This window comes from Vitis riparia, chromosome 9 (assembly GCF_004353265.1).
Source record: "Vitis riparia cultivar Riparia Gloire de Montpellier isolate 1030 chromosome 9, EGFV_Vit.rip_1.0, whole genome shotgun sequence".
NCBI classification, from domain to species: Eukaryota; Viridiplantae; Streptophyta; class Magnoliopsida; order Vitales; family Vitaceae; genus Vitis; species Vitis riparia.
The window spans coordinates 23554124-23575968 of record NC_048439.1 but is presented as its reverse complement, the minus strand read 5'-3'; the positions used below and the strand labels follow the sequence as shown (position 1 = coordinate 23575968).

The 21845-nt window shown below is 34.9% G+C and overlaps 1 protein-coding gene across 1 annotated transcript; it reads left to right on the top strand.

Annotated features, from left to right (window-relative positions):
- Positions 1 to 5515: 5515 nt before the first annotated feature.
- LOC117922043 (histone acetyltransferase HAC1-like) lies at positions 5516 to 21603 on the top strand. The gene is made up of 17 exons (XM_034840021.1): positions 5516 to 5859; positions 6689 to 6973; positions 8878 to 8989; positions 9324 to 9639; positions 9721 to 10206; positions 10284 to 12121; positions 13424 to 13720; positions 13816 to 14094; positions 15758 to 15886; positions 15976 to 16176; positions 16287 to 16429; positions 16552 to 16864; positions 17111 to 17250; positions 17798 to 17876; positions 18003 to 18395; positions 20437 to 20654; positions 20736 to 21603. Exons 2-17 carry the CDS (start codon positions 6780 to 6782, stop codon positions 20848 to 20850), a joined length of 5253 nt encoding a protein of 1750 aa, XP_034695912.1. The 5' UTR covers positions 5516 to 5859; positions 6689 to 6779; the 3' UTR covers positions 20851 to 21603.
- The last annotated feature ends 242 nt before the right edge of the window (positions 21604 to 21845 follow it).

Sequence of the window (21845 nt, the reverse complement as noted above, 5' to 3'; positions counted from 1 at the left end):
GAGTGAACCATGGACCTTTAAATCATGTTTAAGCTATCACCACTTTACTATAATGGTTGTTATTTAAAAAATGTAAAGTAAACATAAATTAACATAATGATTTTAAATTTTTTTAATATATCTAAAATAATGTAATATAAGTAAAATAAATTGTGAATAAAAAATTATTTTATTTAAATATATTTCTTCATATTTGAATATTACACAAAATTTATTTATAAAATTTAAAATATTAATACATTTATATATATTTATAATTTAAGTTTGATAATTTTAAAGATGAAAAATAAATTTTAAAATTTCATAATTTATTCTTTAATATATAAATATATATTTATGATGTTACCGGTTCAATCGTGATTCAGCCATTGGTCCAACAACTGAACCGTGAACCGATAACTGATAACTTTTCTAATTCAATGATTGGTTCAATTCTAAAAACATTAATGGAAACCCTAATCCCTAATGAGACGTTTATAAGTTTCCTCTACTGGGCTTAAGTGACTTAAGCCCAATAAAGTTTGAGTCATTTAATCAAGTCTAAAATGGGTTCTAATTAATTAATTAACTACATAAGACTATCTAATTAATCAATTAACTCGATTTAGAGACCTTGTTCACTATCCTTTGTGCAACCTTATATAATTATCAAAACATTCTTATGCACTAAAGTGAACTTAGAGTCAATCCAACCTTCATAAACCGTGTCATCATGGTATATGAGCTCAAAGTGGGAATCACTAGGACACATAGGAGTACTGACTCCCTTAGAATTCAATTATGAATTTAATTCAACATTCCACTAAAGATAATTAACTGCACTCCAGTACCCTATGTAAATAACGAGACAAAGCTTGAGTTTGTGACTTACTATCCACTGCATGTAGACTACCCATGAATTGATGTTCGCAATCTAACAAGGTAGTGTTATCACCTATTAAGATTACCTCTCCAATTCTTGGGTTATAGATCTCACTTATTATGTGATTAAATGACATAATCTAGTTCATAAAAACCATATGTCAAATTCCACTTAAGGAATTACTACAACGCCATAGATTTCATGATTACATGTCATTTGGATCACCCAAGAGGACACACTATCTCAATCTTACGAGATATCATGGTGTCTATATTGAAAATATATATTGCTGCAAATTTTTATTAATAGTGACCTAATCCATAAGGATATATGACCACTTTAGGATCTCCCTTATAGGTTAAAACCACTTATTAATTTTGGTATAAGCTCAATATTCTCTCAAGGTTAAGAGTCTATTCAATACAATAGTTTGATGAATTATGATAATTCATAGTCTTGCTTCATGATTAACCATAGGTTATGTGTAGTGTACATCACATACATTTGTGCACTGAGCATGGGAAACCCATCCTGACATCCAAGACAAGTCATCCCTCCTATTAGGAGGTGATTCAATACAGTTTCTATTGGATTGCCCAAATTCATGAACTAACTATAGAAAACTTATCTACTTATAAAAAACTTATGACTTGTATCTTCTGTGCAACTCTTAATGCACTCAAGTCATGTACAATGTAAGAAACATGAACTAAATGTTCAAATCAAAGTCAATGCATAAAAGAGATATTAAGGGGATAGTCAAATATAATTTTGTTATATCATGTTTGGCTTTTAGGGGCTTAATCTCAATAGTGTTGTAGATGACAATTTATTCATTGAAAAAGATGTAAGGATATTGTCATTAAACATGATCTGGTTGTTTACTTGATTCCAGATGAAAATCTAGAAAGGACACAATATATTGTTAAGTTTAAGGTTCTTAGGAATTGCAAAAATAGGAAAATTGCGTTATGTCAAGCTTCTTACATTTATAAACATTTAGTCAATTACATGGTATAAAACTGTGAGAATTTGCTACTTTTTAGGTTTGAAGTTGCATTTTTTCAAGATTGATGTCCTTTGACATTTGAGAAGAGAAATTTCATTAAGGTGGTACATTATGCCTCTACAATGTGTAGCCTTATTTATATATGCAATTCTATATGTTAGACCAGATATTTGTTTTACTATAGGTATGGTGGGTAGATATAACTCAAATCCAGGTCTAGAACACTGAACAATTGTCAAGCTTATCCTTAAGTATCTTTGAAGAAAAAAGAATTATGTGTTTGTGTTCCATAATGTTGAGATAAAACAGAGTGGTGATATGATGGTTAACAAAATACTTTTGTGGAGAACCCAACAGATCCTTTCATTAAGACATTGATGGAGAGAGTATTTGTTGGTTATAGGGATAACATAGGTTTCAAATAAGTATCTAATATGCTTTGATAACACTATGCTTTGTGGGCTAGTGAAAGAATGTTAAGATAAAACTCTTAAAAGCATGATATGATGTAACATATTTGGAATTCATTATTTATATAATGATATTCTAGTTACACTTTTATTTATCATTATTCCATGTATTGTATTTTATGAGCATTCTCACCTAATATGTCTTGCATTGTACACAACATGGATGCATCTGGAGTTGCTTAAAAGATCTAAGTCATGAGTTCCTTGCAAGTAAACAATTTGTTCATAGCTAGTACATAGGCCAAGGCATATCTAATAAAGTTTGTAGTGTTACTACCTCTTAAGTGGATGGATGATTGGTCTTGGCCATCAGAATGAACTTTCCATTGTGAATGCACTAGTGTGTGATCATACATTGAACAATAATTATGATGAGTCATGACGTAAGACTATCAAGTAATTATGATTTAAACAAACTGTTATGTTGTATTTGTTGGGATTAAACCCTTAAAAACAAGACATGATATAACAAAATCAGATTTGACTATCCCCTTGCTACCTTTTTATGCAATTTGAGCATTCAACCCATACTTCTTACATTATATATGACTTAAGTGTATAAAAGTTACATGGATGATACAAGTCATAGGTTCCTTGTAAGTAAATAAATTGTCTACAATTAGTTAATGGATTTAGGCAATCTTGTAAATATTGTAATACTACTTCCTAATCGGATGGATGACTTGTCTTGATCATCGAGATGAGTTTCCCATGGTGAGTGTACTAGTGTATATGAAATACATTGGACAAGACCTTTAATGAATCATGACGTAAGACTATTAGTTGTCCTGATTCGCTGAGCTATTATACTACATAAACTTTCAACCTTAATAGAATATTAAGTCTGTGCTAAAATCAACAGAAGACTTTGACTTATGTCTTAGACCTTAAAGTGATAATATATTCATATGAATTGGGTCACACACTAGTGTATGTGATGTACATTGGGCAAGACCTATAGTGAATCATGATGTAGAACTATCAATTGTCATGATTCACCAAACTACTATATTGTATAGACTCTCAACCTTGAGAAGATATTGAGTTTGTGCTAAAATCAACAATAGACTTTGACTTATGAGTGAGTGAGACTTTAAATTGATCATATATTTCTATGAATTAAGTCATTGTTGATGGAGTTGGTAGCAATAAGTATTCTCAATAGAGTTACTATGATATCTCAGTAGGTTTAAAACAACATGTCCTTTGGATCATCCAAAGGACATGTAATCATGAAATTTGTGGTCTTAGTAATTCCTTTAGGGGGTGTTTGGTACACGGAAATGAGAAATGAGAATTGATATTTTATTTTCGTTCTTATTTATTGTGGAATAGAAATAAATTTGTGATTCCATTTTTAGTGTTTGGATGAACTTAGGAATCTAAGGTTGTAATGATTATTTGTTTTCATTCCAACATTTGATAACAATAAGAATGGAATGATGGAAATGAAAATAAATAAATTGACAATAATACACTTATGTTTTAAAAGAATAAATTTTGGATTTTTTTTTTGTTACTAAATGATAAGACTAAACAAATAATATATACTCAATAAATAAAGAAAATTAACCATAAAAAAATCATACAACCCTAATATAGAAATATTCAATTATTCTTTTTATAAAAAAAAATTGAATAATTGTCATGCTTAAAAGAAGCTATAAAATTATATTTTATCGAAAAAAGAGAAGAAATATATTTATTATCATATTTGAATTCTCAAAGTTAGCAAATACCTTTCCTATTTCTAAAAGAGGGAAAAAAAACTCAAACTTCATTCTAATTTTCAATAAGTATTGTATCCAATAAAATTCACAACCCTAAAATATGCAAAATATCCATTTATTCTTTTATTAAATTTTGAATAATATGTCATGTAAAAGAAGCTATAAAATTATATTTTACAAATATATATATATATATATATATATATATATATATATATATATAAAAGAACATTTAAATTTCCAAGGGCAAAACAATAATTTTATATCATTTTATATTATCTAATAAGATGAATGAATCATAATACTACTTACCTAGGATAAATTAAAATCCCACTTATAAGTGGGATTTGATTTCTACCAAAATCAATTTTGATTCCATTCCTATCTTAATAAAATTTATTAAAACATGAAAATGAACCAAAAAAGAATGAAATGCCAATTCTCACTTTCCATTCTCATGTACTAAACTCATGCGGTCCTATGAGTTAGAGTGTGTTAATTGTAGACACAATAACCTTGTTATGATTGATTGTAGAAGATTCTTGAGGTTGATCACTATGTATGAACACAATCATAAAACATTTGCGGAGATAAAATAATTAATTTTGGCTAGAAAAAGTGAATTCCTAAAAATATTATACATGTGAGTAAATACCAAATTGTTACACGAAGAATATAAAACTTTCTTTGATTCATTTTGTAGATAACATGAGAGTTGACCGGTTGGTATGAAGTTATGCTAGCTAGGTTTGGTTTGTATATCATTTTGCACCCTTTGTCATGACTCATGGTGCGCTTCTCCGTGTATTTACTTTCAATTTGCCAATAATAAAAAAAAAAAAAATCAATTTGGATTAGTCCTTATTGTATTTCTCTGTAGATTACTTAACAAACACAATTTAAATGTTTGGCTTGTATTTTGTCCATACATGGCTACAACCTTGTTTTGTTTTGTGCCAAGAGACTTGTACTAATTTTTTTAACCCCACCTAAAATTTATGGACTCTTTTCCTTAATCTATTTGGATTATTTAGTTATTGTATGGTGTTGATATATTTAGTTTTAACTTTGAATAGCTCTATATATTCTTATTAAATGAAAAACTTGTTAACAATTTTTATTCATATACAATTAAATAATTTGTAACTTAATAGGTGGATTTTTCAAGGTAAAACACATGGTTTTTTTTTTTAATTAATTAAGAGTAGGCATGAGATATTTTTGTCTTGCAATAAGAATGCACGTATTCTCAAAAAGGCTGTGCTTGGGTTGGATGGTTTGAAAAAAAAAAAAAAAAAAAAAAAAAAAAAAAGATAAATAAAAACATAGAAGGAAGAGTGTCAGAATGCGTTGCGACGGGCTAAAGGGATTGGGGGAGATTTGTGAGTAATGAGAAGGGCAATTTGATAAATTCGCAGAGGTAGTTTATTGGGTGACTACGAACCTCCCCGTTTACTCATCTCTCCTCCTCTCCGTTGCTGCTGTTGTTTTTTTTATTTTTATTTTTAATTTCCAATTTTATTGCTAAAATTTAAACTTTCGTATTATCGTCCAAAACTCCATATTTTTGATTTTCAGATTTTAATTTTTTAGCGATTAATCCCCATCATCAGATTCGGGAGAAAGAGAAAAGTCTATATCTTGGTCTGATTTCTGGTTGTGTTGGTGGTGGTGGTCGTGGTCGTCTTCTCATTTGGCGGTCTCCCGACCGTGCTTGCTCCTCTCTGCAATAATCAACCAACCGTCTGAATTCATCCTGCAATTTCGAGCTCCGATCGCTGCTCTCAGGTTTTGTCACACCCCTCTTTGTTAGGGTTTCTTTGATTCTATGTCTAGGTTAACCCTTCCTTAGGGTTTTGACTTTTATTTCCCAATTTATTCATTTATTCTTTTAATTTGTTATTAATTTTCTTAATTTCCATCCTGGTGAAGATATGCATATCATCAATGTGACTATTTGGTGCTTTTCTTGGGCCGATTGGAAAATTATGCAACTTTAGGCAAACCCCTTTCGATTCGATTTTGTTTCTTGCTTTTTTGTGTTGGTTAATTCTAATGGCGATCACCATCGCCCTCGTTCTTTGTCTCGCTTCCAATTACTCATACAAAACCCCTAAACTTGGTATTGCTGGAGGATGGCCCCAATTGTGGTTGTGTTTGTGTTTGGATATGTATTTGTAGTATGCTGTTACACCAGCAGTGTTATTATTGTGCAACTCGATTTGATTACACTTGTCCTACTTGCATGTGTTAACGAACTTCCGCCACACTTGAAAAAGTATAGGTTGATCTTCTACTTGCTGATTATAAGTTGTAGATCTACATTTTTGTTGTGTACTATGATTTATCCCATATTTTAGTAATATAATATTTTCCCTATTCAATTCTGGTGTTTTTCTGTTCGATTTTGTCAATTGCCCCCATGTAAACCTATGACTTGATTGCCCCCATATAAATCTATGACTTTTGGTATTGAACTCTCTTTGTTTTTAATAATTGCTGATTTGAAATTTTCACATAGTAACTTGAAGTTTGATTGATCGTTCTTGGGTTTTATAATACAAGGAAGCTTTTTAATCGATCAAACATGAGTAGTTAATGATGCATGTCGTGGCAGGTGACTCAAATATGGGATTCTGGTCTGAATTGTGAACGTGTGAAAGTCTGAGTTATGCGGTACTTGGTGTTCAGAAGCATACAAGGGAAAGATGAATATTCAGGCGCATATGTCAGGACAGATGTCAGGGCAGGTACCTAATCAAGCTGGAAGTCAGTTGCCGGGATTGCCACAGCAAAATGGAAGTTCTCTCCCTTCCCAGATTCAAAATCTAGGTGCTCATCGCAATACAGGCAATATGGATCCCGACATTGTGAGAGCACGAAAAAGCATGCAAGTCAAAATGTAAGGCATTCTTTGACTAATGTTTTCAGTTTATTATGGGTTATGTGTTGTTAGTGTGTTGGCTTTGTTATTATCTCTCCTTTTTTTTGGTATGAAATGATTCTTTGTTGGCTGATTACGTAGTCATTCATATAGAATGTGGATAAAAGCCATGCAATAAACTATGCATTTACATTGGCAACTTGAGGTGAACTCCATTAACCACGCTGCAGTTTGAATGCTATTAATGGCAATTAATGTACTTTTTACTTCTTCATCTTCCTGCCCTCTTTTTTGTGACCTCATCCATACTCATATATATGATAGGTTTTTGCATATAAATATATTGGAATTATGGAGGCTTTCTTTGCATTCCTTCGTCAGACAAAAGTTTTACAAGTGAGAAATATGGTTATTTCTTGCACATGGTTTCATAATCATAAATGATATTATTCCTTCTTCCGCCCACCCCCTTACAAAAACAATTCATTTTCCCTCATATGGAAACAAAAGCATCTTAATAGTTCTAATAATAAAGTTACACCTTTACATGTGGGGAATGTTGAAATGGGGTGTGAGCACTCAGTCGCATGGTGAATTGATGAGCGCTCAGTTAAACTTTTTCTGCTGTTCTCTTGTTAATGTTTTATACATTTGCTGGAGGAATAAAACATAGATTTGAAAGCATGAAAAGGACTTATAGAGTTGTCTTTTGGTATTCATTTGGAGTGGTAGTTCATAGAGGAGATAGAGGGAGGTTTCTTTTTTCATCATCCAGGGTCCCAATAATCTGAAATAAGGTTAGGTCATCCTAGAAAAAGTAGTGGGCAGTTTCTTTGTAGGGAATCCAGAGGCCTGAAAAGGTGAGTGATGTCACTATTTTTATGTCTAAAAGACTGTGAATGGACAAATTTTCATGGTGTAAAATGTTTTATGGGAAACAGATATGGACCGTACATGCTGTACAATATTTATAATTGTGTAGCATGCATCCAATATGCCTTTGCTTAGTTCATGTTTGAAACAAAAATAAATTGGGGTTCAGGAATGGATATGGATGATTTATGCACATTTAACTCTCTTTTGGCAGTTTTAGGGAAGTGTAGTTTTAAAATTTATTAAAAAGGTGCATTTGAGGTTAAAGTATAGCATTTCTTGCTGTCTTTTTGCCTTGCTTTCCAGTTGCTAGAATCTATTCCATTTCATGTGTAACAGTGTTTAGGAATTTGATCTCTTTTTCAGAAAATTCAAGCTGTGTCTCTTTGTGAATCTTCAAGTCCAATTCCCTTTTTCTTTTGTTTCTCTCTATCATTTTTTAACTTGTTTTCTACATCCAAGGAGAAATTGATATATTTTGCCAAGGTTGATCTTATGGCTTGTTTTTGGTATACTGGTGAAGAGTGGTTGAGTTTAAAAGTATGCTTAAGGGTTTATTTTTGGAAATTTGTGATGAATTAATGCAGTAAAATGTCATGTGTTGTTAAATATGTTTGATCTAACTTCCTACAAAAAGTGTTTTTCATGTAACTCCTATATGGCATTAATTGATGCATGCCTTACTGGGAACTGGTTAATATCTCCTTATGTTTCATTCTTGTTGTATATATTCATTTAATAGATGCATTTCTATTTTTTTCTATCTATTTTTTAGGATGCTAGTGTATCTTATGATCTATGACACAGTACATGATCTAAAGAAATAGGAAAACGATTTACAACATAATTCACATGGGAAAAGTTTGATTGTTATCATGATCATTATCATTATTATTGTTGCTATTTCTATTTGTTATTTAACATAAACTTCAGATCAGATTCTATAGAGAAATTTCTTCATTTTATATTCTTGTGGCAATCACTTTTGATTGTGCACATGGTAATTATAATTGAACACTGATCACACTTTTTAATCTCCTCTTTTGCAGCTATGAATATATTACACAACGACAGTCATCTCCTCACGATCTTCAACCGAAGAGGGTGGCAGATCTTGTTAGACGCTTAGACGATGTTTTATTCAGGAGTGCTACCACAAAGGTTTTTATACTCATTTTTTGTTTTGTTTTTGGGCAAAGGTTCTTTATGCTCATATTTTGTTCCTTATTTAAGCTTTTAAGCAAGCTTGTGACAATATCTTGAGTGTTATTTCTTATTGATTGAAGTCTCAAAGCCATTCAATTAAAGGAAGCATAGAGCAATTAGCTGCTGGGCCCTCTGTTATCGTTTTGGGTTCTTTTTAGTTGTATGATAGCATAGATGCCTGATGTGGATCTGTTAGAATCCTTGGATTGTTGTTTGGTGTTTTTGAGTTTTAATAATGCTACAGTTAACTGTTCATTTTGTTTATGACTTGTTCACTTTTTATCTTCAGGAGGACTATGCTAATCTGGATACCTTGGAGAGCCGTTTACATGGTTTGATTAAAGGCCTGCCTCTGAGTAGTCACAACCAACAATTTCCACAAGGAGTTAATTCTTCCTCTGCTATTAGTACAATGATACCAACACCTGGTATGTCACACAGCGGGAGCTCAAATTTAATGGTTACATCTTCTGTAGATACTTCCATGATTGCTGCTAGTGCATGTAATAGCATAGCACCTACAACTGTCAACACTGGGAGCCTGTTGCCAGCTGGCGGTGGGTCCTCAGTTGGCATACACAGCAGTTCATTCAATTCTTCTGATGGTAATTTCTAACTCTACTGATTAATCTAATGTTAATAGCTTTTTTTCCTTCACACCACTGTAACAGAATCTACTTTTGCAGGATCCCTGTGTAATGGATATCAGCAATCAACATCCAGTTTTTCCATTGGCTCTGGTGGAAACAGCATGATGTCTTCAATGAGTGGGCAAAGAATCACAAGCCAAATGATTCCTACGCCTGGATTTAATAGTAATAATAATCAGTCTTACATGAATTCAGAGTCTTCCAATAATGGGGGTGGGTTTTCGAGTGTTGAATCCACAATGGTATCACAACCTCAACAACAAAAGCAGCATGTTGGTGGTCAAAACATCCGTATATTGCACAACCTTGGCAGTCAAAGGGGTAGTGGAATTAGGTCCGGTTTGCAGCAGAAAACTTATGGTTTTTCAAATGGGGCTTTAAATGGTGGGTTTATTGGGAACAATATGCAACTGGTGAATGGACCCACCACTTCTGATGGCTATCTGTCTGGCACACTGTATGGTGATTCATCCAAACCTTTACAGCAGCAGTTTGATCAACATCAGCGACCCCTTATTCAGGGTAATCACTGTTTTTGTGTGTGTGTGTGTTCACATGTGATGTAACAGCTTTCTCACAGAAAATAGTTCATTTGGCAGGTGATGGATATGGGATGAACGCTGCTGATCCTTCTGGGTCTGCAAACTTCTATAATACTGTAACATCAGCTGGATCAATGATGAATACTCAAAATTTGAATCCAGTTAGCTTGCAGTCGATGTCCAAAACCAACTCCACTTTGATACCCAATCAGTCGAATTTGCACAATGCACAACAGGCTGTACATATGAAGCCTCAATCGGTCAGTCAATCAGAAAAGGTGAACTTCCAATCTCCACTCTCATCGAGGGAAAACCTCTTACAATCTCATCAACAGCAACAATTTCAGCAACAACCTCATCAGTTTCAACAACAGTTCGTTCCACATCAACGTCAACAGAAGCCACCAAGTCAGCAGCACCAGATTTTGATAAAGAATGATGCTTTTGGTCAGCCTCAGCTGACATCTGATCTAAGCAGTCAAGTAAAGGCTGAGCTTGGAGGGGAACACCATAACGAAATTCTGAATTCACAAGTTTCTGACCAGTTTCAACTTTCTGAGTTGCAGAATCAATTCCAGCAGAACTCTTCTGATGACCATTCTAGAGGTGCTCAGTTGCACTCTCTACCATCTGGAACGCAGGATATGTGTTCATCAGTGTCTCAAAATTCACAACAAATTCAACAGTTGTTACATCCACAGCAGTTGATTGCGGAGTCTCAAAATGATTTTAGCTGCCTATCTATTGGAGAACAATCAGAATCAGTTCTGCATGGTCAATGGCATCCTCAATCACAAGGCAGGCCTCAAATATCAGGCAACTTGTCGCATGATCAGCATGTCCAAGAAGAGTTCCGTCAGCGAATAACCAGGCATGATGAAGCTCAGCGCAATAATTTGTCTTCAGAGGGATCTATCATTGGTAAAACTGTTACTCCCCGAAGCACAGGGGAGTCTCAATTAAGTGCTGCTGCCTGTAAATCGGCAAACAGTAACCGGGAACGGCAGTTTAAGAATCAACAGAGGTGGCTTTTGTTCTTGCGACATGCTCGTCGTTGTGCAGCCCCAGAAGGAAAATGTCAAGATGTTAATTGCATTACTGTTCAAAAGTTGTGGAGGCATATGGACAGATGTAATCTGCCACAATGTTCATTTCCCCGTTGCCAGCATACCAGGGTATTGCTTCATCACCACAAACATTGCAGGGACCCAGGATGTCCTGTTTGTATTCCTGTCAAGAATTATTTGGACTTACAACTGAGAGCACGCACTCGTCCAGGTTCTGATTCTGGCTTGCCAACTCCTATAGATGGATCCTGTAAATCCCATGATACTGTAGAGACAGCTAGATTGACTTCAAAGGCTTCTTCAGTTGTTGAAACCTCTGAAGAACTGCAGCCTTCATCAAAACGCATGAAAACAGAGCAGCCCTCCCAATCTCTTCTTCCTGAAAGTGAAAGTTCTGCAGTATTGGTTCCTGTAATTACTGAATCTCATGTTCCACAGGATGTACAACGCCAAGAATACCGACATGGTGATGTTAGTATGCCAATTAAATCTGAGTTTACAGAAGTGAAGATGGAAGTTCCTGTGAACTCTGGGCAGGGAAGTCCTAAGATTAGTGAACTAAAGAAGGATAATTTGGATGATATCTACAACCAAAGGCCTGATAGTGAACCTATTATATATGATGAGTCTGCTGGTTTTGCTAAGGAAGAAAATGTTAAACTTGAGAAAGAGACTGATCAGGCTAGGCAGGAAAATGTGACACAGCCTTCTGAAAGTATTGGAACCAAATCTGGGAAGCCAAAAATAAAGGGGGTTTCATTGACTGAACTGTTCACGCCAGAGCAAATCAGGGCCCATATTACAGGTCTCAGGCAGTGGGTTGGACAGGTCAGTCTATGGATCTGTTTATATTGCAATTCTTTTGAGTTCATTAGTTGTATTATTGTGGATGAATGAACTAAATGGTATATTCACTCCATTTTAAAGTGTGTTTTGAAAGCAAATACTATTATTGATGTGATTTAGAAACGACATGTGAGAGTTGCTATTTATGAGAAGATAGGATATATGAGTTATTCTAGAAATTAGAAGAGCTATTTTTGAGATGTCACATTCTACTTTTATATTTTGACTCTTAACTATTTTGCTTAATCACATAGAAAATTGTCCTTCTTTTCTTTTAAGAACTTAATAAACCTTGAAATAGTGTAGCATTCCATGATCGGTTTCTATTATTGGTAATTTGAAGTGCGTAAATAAGTTGTCAGGAAGAATTTAAAAGTGGTTGTTCAACTCACCCTCTCTTGACATTGCTGCCAATCTTTGTTAGTTGTTCCATCAGGTAAACCAAAATTTTAATGTATTGTCCTCAATTGATTTTTTCTTTATGCAGCTTCTTTTGTTGGTCTAGGGTGCGTCGCATCCTTTTTTGGTGTCTTTTCATGTCATGTTTATCCTGTTCAGAGCCTTCATGGAAATTAAATAATTTTTTTTATTGCTTTTCAACCTTTCTACAATTTTCTCTTTTGTGGAATTACAGGGTCTAAATTTTTATTTTTTTCCTATCCCTTAGCTAGCTTGTATAGGAAAATATCTTTTGCCTGTATTTTGTGCCTGTGAAGGTATTATGGAATGTATGGTTGGCTTTTCTTACTTTTTATAGCTTTCTTTTTTCTACATTTACATTTTTTTTTTTTAAATCCTCTCATTTATAATCCTTTTGCCAGCTCCATTAGCACAATTTGTTGGGAATTGGTGTTTGAACTTGATTGTCAGTTTTCTTAGAAAATTCCTTCAAATAGGTCAATCAAAAAGTTGTTGGCTGTGGTGATTCAGTTTCTTACAGGATTTCTTTTCCTTCTGTTCTTTAATGCCACCTTCATCTTCAGTATTGCGCAAGTCCATCAGTACATAGTGATTTTTGGAGGTGATTGATATTGTTAGGATGTTCAGATTGTGTCTTGTCCTGCCCCTGAGGCCTAGCTCAGGTAGCAAGAGGTTGGGGTGGGGATGAGAAAGTTCCTGGTCCATAAAAAGGAAAAAGGGCAAAAAAAATTATGTATTGTCCTGTCGAGGGTATTAAATCTTGTGGCTGTTGAGAATGATTTTTCTGTTTTGTTTTTATTTTTATTTTTTATGTACTTTGTCTAGGTTTGGTGGTGATTTTTTTTTCCTCTTCCCTTTTTCTAGAGCAAGGCCAAGGCAGAAAAGAATCAAGCAATGGAGCGTTCGATGAGTGAGAACTCTTGTCAGCTGTGTGCAGTTGAGAAGCTTACTTTTGAACCTCCACCTATTTATTGCTCACCATGTGGTGCTCGTATTAAGAGAAATGCAATGTATTATACCATGGGAACTGGTGATACGCGACATTATTTCTGTATACCATGCTATAATGAAGCCCGAGGAGACAGTGTCGTGGTTGATGGGACTTCTCTTCCCAAAGCAAGGCTGGAGAAGAAGAAAAATGATGAGGAGACTGAAGAATGGGTATGTTTTATTCATTTCTTTTAGTATCTGTCATTATGTTGGATTATTGTCTGGGCAATCGCTCTTATGTTTGAACATTTGCTTCTATTTTGCAGTGGGTTCAATGTGACAAGTGTGAAGCTTGGCAACATCAAATTTGTGCCTTGTTCAATGGTCGGAGGAATGATGGTGGGCAGGCTGAATATACTTGCCCTAATTGCTATATAACAGAGATTGAGAAAGGAGAGCGTAAACCATTACCTCAGAGTGCTGTTCTTGGGGCTAAAGATTTGCCAAGGACAATTCTTAGTGACCACATAGAACAGCGGTTATTTAAAAGACTCAAGCAGGAAAGGCAAGAGAGGGCAAGGCTTCAAGGGAAAGGTTTTGATGAGGTATTTTATTGCTGTTTTGTAGGATGATGGCTTAATATTTGCTGTGAATCTTGATAGCAGTAAGATTTTCTCTGCAGTGGTTCAATTCACCTGCTATCCATTATTGACGACTTCTTCAAAAGTTAACCTATCCTCATTAGATATTTAAGAAGCTAAAGTATGCTTAGATGGATGGTTTCAAAAATGATTTTAATCATGGCTGCTACACTGAAAAAATGTTATCCATAGTTGTAAGATGAACAACTCACTTACCCTTTTAGGAATTAAGGGCTGTTTTGATTCAGGAATTGACTGCATCATTGGGATCTTAAGTATCCATCCAACTATGTTTTAGGGTCAGGTTGAGTTCTCTTAAATATGTCAGCTTCTTTTGATGATTATAAATTGATAATGTCCTGCATATGCGTCTACATCAAAAAGGAAAGAAGAGATGGAAATTAAAGATTAAAATGAAAATGGCCATGCCTCAATTCCAGGATATCAATAACAAAATTCCATAAAGTTAGTTTCAAGCTATAGAGGATTTCTCCAAACAAAAAGAGAATTTAAGGTGTCACCCTCTGCATGAGCTTCCTTTGTGTCAACCCATAGCTCTGAAACAATTTTATTTTATTTTATTTTTATATTTCTTCCTGGGGTCTGGAGCAAAATTTTATGGCTAAAGGTAATAAGTTCCCATTGAGTCTTTCAAACAGCAAGTACATCGAAATCACCTCCCATTACACTCAACTCTTCTGTAAAATCCCTCTCATGCTTCCTGCCATTGGCCCATAAAACCTGCTGAAGACCCACAGAAAGCCATCTTCCAGCATCTTAGATCTGGAAGGATAGAATAATCCCAATCTGTCTCTCGCTCCTAGAAGGTCTAGGATCTCCCTATCCCAAAACCCTGAACAGTAAAACATCAACTTCATAGTCAAGGATTTAATCACTCCTTATCTTGAATGGATACAGTGCCTTCCAATCCTTCACATCACTGCCCTTTAACCCAAATCATGCAATCCCTTTATGTTCCAAGAAAAGTGGTGGTACTTAATGAAAGCATGATGATATATCCCCACCCCCCCTTACCCCATCTATTCATTTCTCCCCCATATGCCAATAATTAATGGACGATGCTTACTTCCTCGACTATCTATCCTTCCTTGAACTGGGCCCCACCCTCCCTTTACTGGAGCTTTCCCATACTATGCTCCTACCTCTTCTTTCAATGGCTTAAAACAAGCTTATAGCTTCCTCATGTCCTGAAGAGGAATCTCCAACCAGTATTTAATCATTGAATCTTGCTCAGAACTGAATAGTGGCCAGTTTAGGAGACCACTTCAGTATAAATGGTCAAAAATCCAATTTAAATTTTCAAGGTGATGCTATGTTTCTGAACTAGTTGTCAAGGGAATGTGACATAGTCATTAACTTGAGCTTTTGCTCTTTACTTGGAATATTTGTTTACTTAGATATGTAGAGATGATTGTTTTCTCAGTTAATTTCTGCATGGTGTAACTGTTAATTACTCATCCTCCATCCACATGTATTGTTGCATGTCGCATGCAGTAATGTGGGTAAAATTCTACTGTCATGGATTCTTGTGAAATTTTTTTACCTAGAATGTGCAAATCAGAATTCTAAGTGTGCCAATTTTCTCCCTTTTACATTGTTTTGCCAGGTTGCTGGAGCTGAAGCACTTGTGATTAGAGTTGTCTCATCAGTTGACAAAAAGTTGGAAGTGAAGCAGCGGTTCCTTGAAATTTTTCAAGAAGAGAATTACCCAACGGAATTCCCTTATAAATCTAAGGTATGCAGGATGTATATTAAGTTGATGTTTTTTCATTTAGTTGACAAAGACTTAAATTATGAACTGAAGATTGTCTTTTTCGTTTCCAGGTAATTTTGTTATTTCAGAAGATTGAAGGAGTAGAAGTATGCTTATTTGGGATGTATGTTCAAGAATTTGGATCAGAATGTCTATTCCCAAATCAACGTCGTGTTTATCTCTCATATCTGGATTCTGTGAAGTACTTCAGGCCTGAGATTAAATCAGTGACTGGGGAGGCTCTCCGTACATTTGTTTACCATGAAATTCTGGTGAGTTTTAGTATTCCACCAATCTTTTATTTATTCTTGATGAGCAATTCTTATGGTTTGGAATCTTTTTATATTGGGCTATTGGCTTATATATCCTATTCTCTTTCCAGATTGGATATCTCGAATACTGTAAGAAGCGGGGTTTCACAAGTTGCTATATATGGGCTTGCCCTCCTTTGAAGGGTGAAGACTATATATTGTATTGCCATCCTGAAATTCAGAAAACACCAAAATCTGATAAACTCAGAGAATGGTGAGAGTAGTTATCATTAGAAAATAGAACTTTGAATCATTTTACTAGTTTCAATTTCCTGAAATAAGTTTTTATTCCTCCCTAATCCTTCTGGTTGGTGTGCACAAAATTTTCTATTTCAGGTATTTATCAATGTTAAGAAAAGCTGCCAAGGAAAATATTGTGGTCGACCTTACTAATTTATATGACCATTTCTTTGTATCTACTGGTGAATGTAAGTCTAAGGTAACTGCAGCTAGGCTTCCGTATTTCGATGGTGATTACTGGCCTGGTGCTGCGGAGGATATGATCTATCAGCTTCAACAAGAAGAAGATGGCAGAAAACAACATAAGAAAGGAACTACCAAAAAGACTATAACAAAAAGGGCTCTAAAGGCATCCGGTCAATCTGATCTTTCTGGCAATGCTTCAAAGGATTTACTACTAATGCATAAAGTAATCATAAAATTTCAGACCTTCTAGCTTATGAATTTTTCTTTCTCCAAATAAGTTTGCATATTCAATGCATAAGTGCATAACATGTGGTCCAAGTTTTGCTAATTTTTGAGTTATTATTAGATTATAATCAGTAGATTGTAGAGTTTCAAACGTCTTCACTGATATTATATTTTCTCCTGACACTTTTGAACCAATGAAAGTCAATTTCTGTTTGTTCTTATGAAGCTATCTATTCTTCTCCAGCTTGGTGAAACCATAAGCCCAATGAAGGAAGATTTTATAATGGTTCACTTGCAACATGCATGTACTCATTGTTGTCATCTGATGGTATCTGGAAACCGTTGGGTTTGCCACCAGTGCAAGAATTTTCAGCTTTGTGATAAGTACGTATTATGCAGCCTTTACCCATGTTGTTTTAAAGAGCTGTTCAATTTTCTTTGTTTTAAGTAAATAAGAAATAGAAATATATAAATGATACCTAGTGGAAAGGGTACAACCCGGTAAGCAGAAGGTATACAAGGAGTCCCAAAGCAAAAGGAAATATAAGAGTCTCTAGACAGAAAAGAAAAAAAGACACAGAGACTTGAGGGAAAACACTTTCAGAACCTGCTCTAAACATTCCACATCATAAAAAATTCTTCAACTCTGCTCTTTCAAGAGGCTCTAAAACAATCAAAATGGGTCAATCCTTTTTTTTAATCAGAAACAACATCAAAACGGGTCAATTCTATGCAGTGACTTTCCATCCTAGCCTTTGAAACTACCATACCAACTAGTCTATACATTGCTTAACTGAGTCAGAACCCATGTTACACCAAAGATGTCAAACAAAAAGGATGACAACCTATGCTCACACACCTGTGATGAAGTCAGTAACCTCCAATTTTGGTTTTCTCAGTTATCCCTTTGGGGTTTCTTATATCCTTGCAGGTGTTATGAAGCAGAGCAAAAACTTGAAGAGAGAGAGAGACATCCTGTCAATCACAGGGACAAACATCTACTCCATCCAGTAAGTTCTATAATCTATTAGTTAATATAGTTAATTTTTGTTATGTTTTGGTCAACTATTTGAAGGTCACATCAATGCTTATTTGCAATATTCTGATCAGAAATTTGAGCTTGCTAAACCCTGCAGGTTGAAATCAACGACGTACCTTCAGATACTAAGGATAAGGATGAGATTCTGGAGAGTGAATTCTTTGACACCAGACAGGCATTTCTGAGTCTTTGTCAAGGAAATCATTATCAATATGATACCCTACGCCGGGCTAAACATTCCTCTATGATGGTCCTTTACCATCTTCACAATCCAACTGCACCTGCTTTTGTGACTACATGTAATATATGTCACCTTGACATTGAAGCTGGTCAAGGTTGGCGTTGTGAGGTTTGCCCCGATTATGATGTGTGCAACGCATGTTATCAAAAGGATGGGGGTATTGACCATCCACATAAATTGACCAATCATCCGTCCATGGCCGATCGTGATGCACAGAATAAAGAAGCAAGGCAGCTACGAGTTTTACAGGTAATGCATGTTGTTCCTTTGTGATTAAAGAGTCTTCATAATTCTTTGGAGCCATAATCATTTTCTTCAAGTTGCCTATCAAAAAAGAAAAAGAAAATCATTTTCTTCAAGTCATTTTTGCTATATGATATGCTTCTCGTGGTGCAGTTTATTGCACATCTTGTTAGCATACCTCTGCTTAAAGTTGAAGTATTGACAATGAGCAACAAAGGATTATTGAGTTTTCTAACTTATTGTTGTACCTCTGCTTCTCATGTTGTACCTCTGCTTATTGTTATTCCCATGGATATCTTGTTTTCCAACTTCAAAACAAAGGATTAAGTAGAAAATAAGGAAATTAAGGAAAAATTATTGAAAAAGAGGCATTTTGATGATGTTTAATAGATGTTAACTTGAAGTTGGTGACACGTGTTTCTTTGACCTTTGATAATTTATTGAGTTTGACGGTGCAAATCCCTCGGAAATCTTGTGGCTGTAAATTCATAAAAAGCTTAATTAGCTGTTGATTATCTATTTATAGGTTTGGATCATATCAAATTAATGAAAGAAGTTAAGAAGACATTTCTTGTAGGATAATGGTTATTCATCTCCTTGAAATTATTGCCACCCTTAATGTTAAGTACAGACCAATATGATTTTTCCAACTCTAAATATGTTTCTTAACTAGTGAGATGTTAACTAGAGTAAGGCAAATAAATTGAAGTTCAGAAGTTGCATTAAAACCTTCCTAAATTTAGATAGTAGTGCGCAAGGTACCTTCTTTTTTAAATGTATAAAGGGTGCCAGGTTTTGGGGTTTTCCCCTAATGAGTGCTTCACATCTTCGCTACTTGAGGCATGAGCCATAGGTGAAATCAAGGCTCTACCCTGTGGCCTGAAAGTGTTTTCTGGATGTAGTTTCTGTTGGTGCTTATGCATGTAGTTTTGTTGATATGTGTAGCACTCATGTGGATCATGTTATGGCAAAGTGTGAATATTGGGTATCGTGTTTAGCATGGCCTTTAGTGGGAACACTTTCATATATGCTCTAGGTCTATTATGTTTCTTTGTTGCTTGGAGATTTTAATATGTTGGAAACCTTATGTTATACCTGATTTTGGCCTAAACTATGGAAGGAAAAAATGGATAATTAGATTGGACAGCTTCAAGTTTATCATATTGGAGCCCTCATGCTATGGCTTAGGATAAACCTCTCTTCTTTGTTTTTCTCTTTTTCATTTTTGAAGTGACTCGTGAAATTCATTAGTGGATTCTTTCATTTTGCTTCAATGTTTTCCTTTGATTCAGTGCTGATGATTGAAAATCTCTGATGCATTGTGTGTTCTACTTTGATTGTGGAATTACATATATGGTTCTTGGTCCCAGGAAATTGCCTTCTTGTGGTATTCCTCCATGTTATGATGTGAATATCTTATTTCTTTTCTGCATTTTCCAGGTTGTCTTGTTTAGTGCACAATTACCATAATTTATGAACTTATTGGTGGTACAACTATGTATTCTGGACGGCTTCTGTTACATGTAAACTTGGAGATATGTAATGTGGCCTTGTTAGTTGCAATATTACATGCTGATGCAGAATTATAAGAAATCTTGTATCTGTGGGTTTTGGGCCCTAAATAGTAGGACATACACCTGCACGAGATACAATAATTCATCTGAGTCGGTGAAAGGAAACGTATGACTGTTGCTTAGAATGAGAATTTAGTTGTTCTAAAGGATGAAAAGATGATCACTTGATTTTGAGATGAGTGAGGATAAGGATGCCATTAATTAATATAGAAATGATTTCTCTTTGATTCAACAATTTGAATAGACTTTTTCTTTCTTTTTTTTTTTTTTTTTTTTTTTTTAACATAAGACACTGCATGTCTTAAATTACAACTTGTTGAATAGTTTTCCAATTAATTTCCGTCACTTCAATCCCCTCCTGTGCAGTCCTCAGAGAGAAATGAACATGGGGGATCTTGCTCTGTGCATGCATTATTGGAATATTATCATCTTTCTACAAAGGCCTGACATTATTTGGTTATTTGACACTGCAGCTAAGAAAAATGCTTGATCTACTGGTGCATGCATCTCAATGCCGTTCTCCACATTGTCAATATCCAAACTGTCGCAAAGTGAAGGGCCTTTTCCGCCATGGGATACAATGCAAAACACGGGCGTCTGGTGGTTGTCTTCTCTGCAAGAAAATGTGGTATCTCCTTCAACTTCATGCTCGAGCTTGCAAGGAATCTGAATGCCATGTACCACGTTGCAGGTTTGTAGTTGTCAACTTGTGGTCAATGCCATCTTAAATATTGTCTATTAAATCTTATACTTTCTCTTTTAACTCATTCAGAGATCTGAAGGAGCATTTGAGGAGGCTGCAGCAGCAGTCTGATTCTAGGCGAAGAGCTGCTGTGATGGAGATGATGAGACAGAGAGCTGCAGAGGTTGCTGGTAATGCTGGATGACCAATTTGTACATAAAAAAATGGACGTCTTGGAGAAAAGCTTCCAGATAGATAGAGAGAGAGGGTGGTAGGTTATAGTTTTGTGCTACTCTGCTAAGGGACTGTTCGGAACCAGGTTGCGAGGACAAAAGGGGCAGGTCTACAACCATCTGGGGCTGAAGCAAGTGAAGTATAGCAGATTGGTTAATAATCACTGGGTAGGGAACAATTCTTTCATTCATATCTCCAATGCAATATCAGAATTCTCCCCAAGAAAGGAAAACAGAAGGAAAAAAAGAAAAGAAGAAAAAAGAAGAAAAAAAGTTTGAGTTAATAGAGCAGAGCAGAGCAGAGCAGAAGGTGAGTGGTGCCCTCTTGTTCCACAGTTGCTAACCAATGCCCTCTTTGGAGTAGAAGTACTGATAGTGTTGTGTCTGTCTGTGGCTCCCCCATTCTGTGATTCTTTCATTTTATCCTCTTGTATTCCAACCAAGATGTGTCCATCCCATCCTAGGTTGGGACTGTACTATAATTGTTCTAATCTGTCTAAAAATGTTTGCTTACAAAGGAATTTGGGAGGGAGCTTAGTCTCAGTCTCAGGTTGTTCTCCTCTTTCTTTACTTTTGTCCTTTTGGGGGTTTTATTTTTATTTTTATTTTATTTTCCTCCCTTAATGTTGACCCCTTTTTGGTTTTTCCTTTGTAGAATTGCCCTTTTTTATTTGAAGAAGGAAAAAATAAGTAGCATGATCTAAAAACTGCATCCATTCATTTCCCTTTCATGCCATTGCCATCTTAATATCTCTTATAGGATTACATTATTCTTTTATGATATTTAGAGCTTATTAATGGTGGTTACAGATGACCTCTTGCTAATAAAATCTGAAATAATCAAATTCAAAATCCTTCAAATAAAATTATTTTTTGAAATAAAATTTTGTGTCGGAGTTCGTTCTTCCGATTTATTCGTCCAAAAAAATTAATTATTTTTAAAAATCGAAATTAAAAAAAACCAGAA

Coding starts and splice junctions, on each gene's coding strand:
- LOC117922043 (XM_034840021.1), top strand. CDS start 6,780: ATGAATATTCAGGCGCATATGTCAGGACAGATGTCAGGGCAGGTACCT. Junction 18,396..20,436: donor GGCAGCTACGAGTTTTACAG/GTAATGCATGTT, acceptor TTGACACTGCAG/CTAAGAAAAATGCTTGATCT. Junction 20,655..20,735: donor TGCCATGTACCACGTTGCAG/GTTTGTAGTTGT, acceptor TAACTCATTCAG/AGATCTGAAGGAGCATTTGA.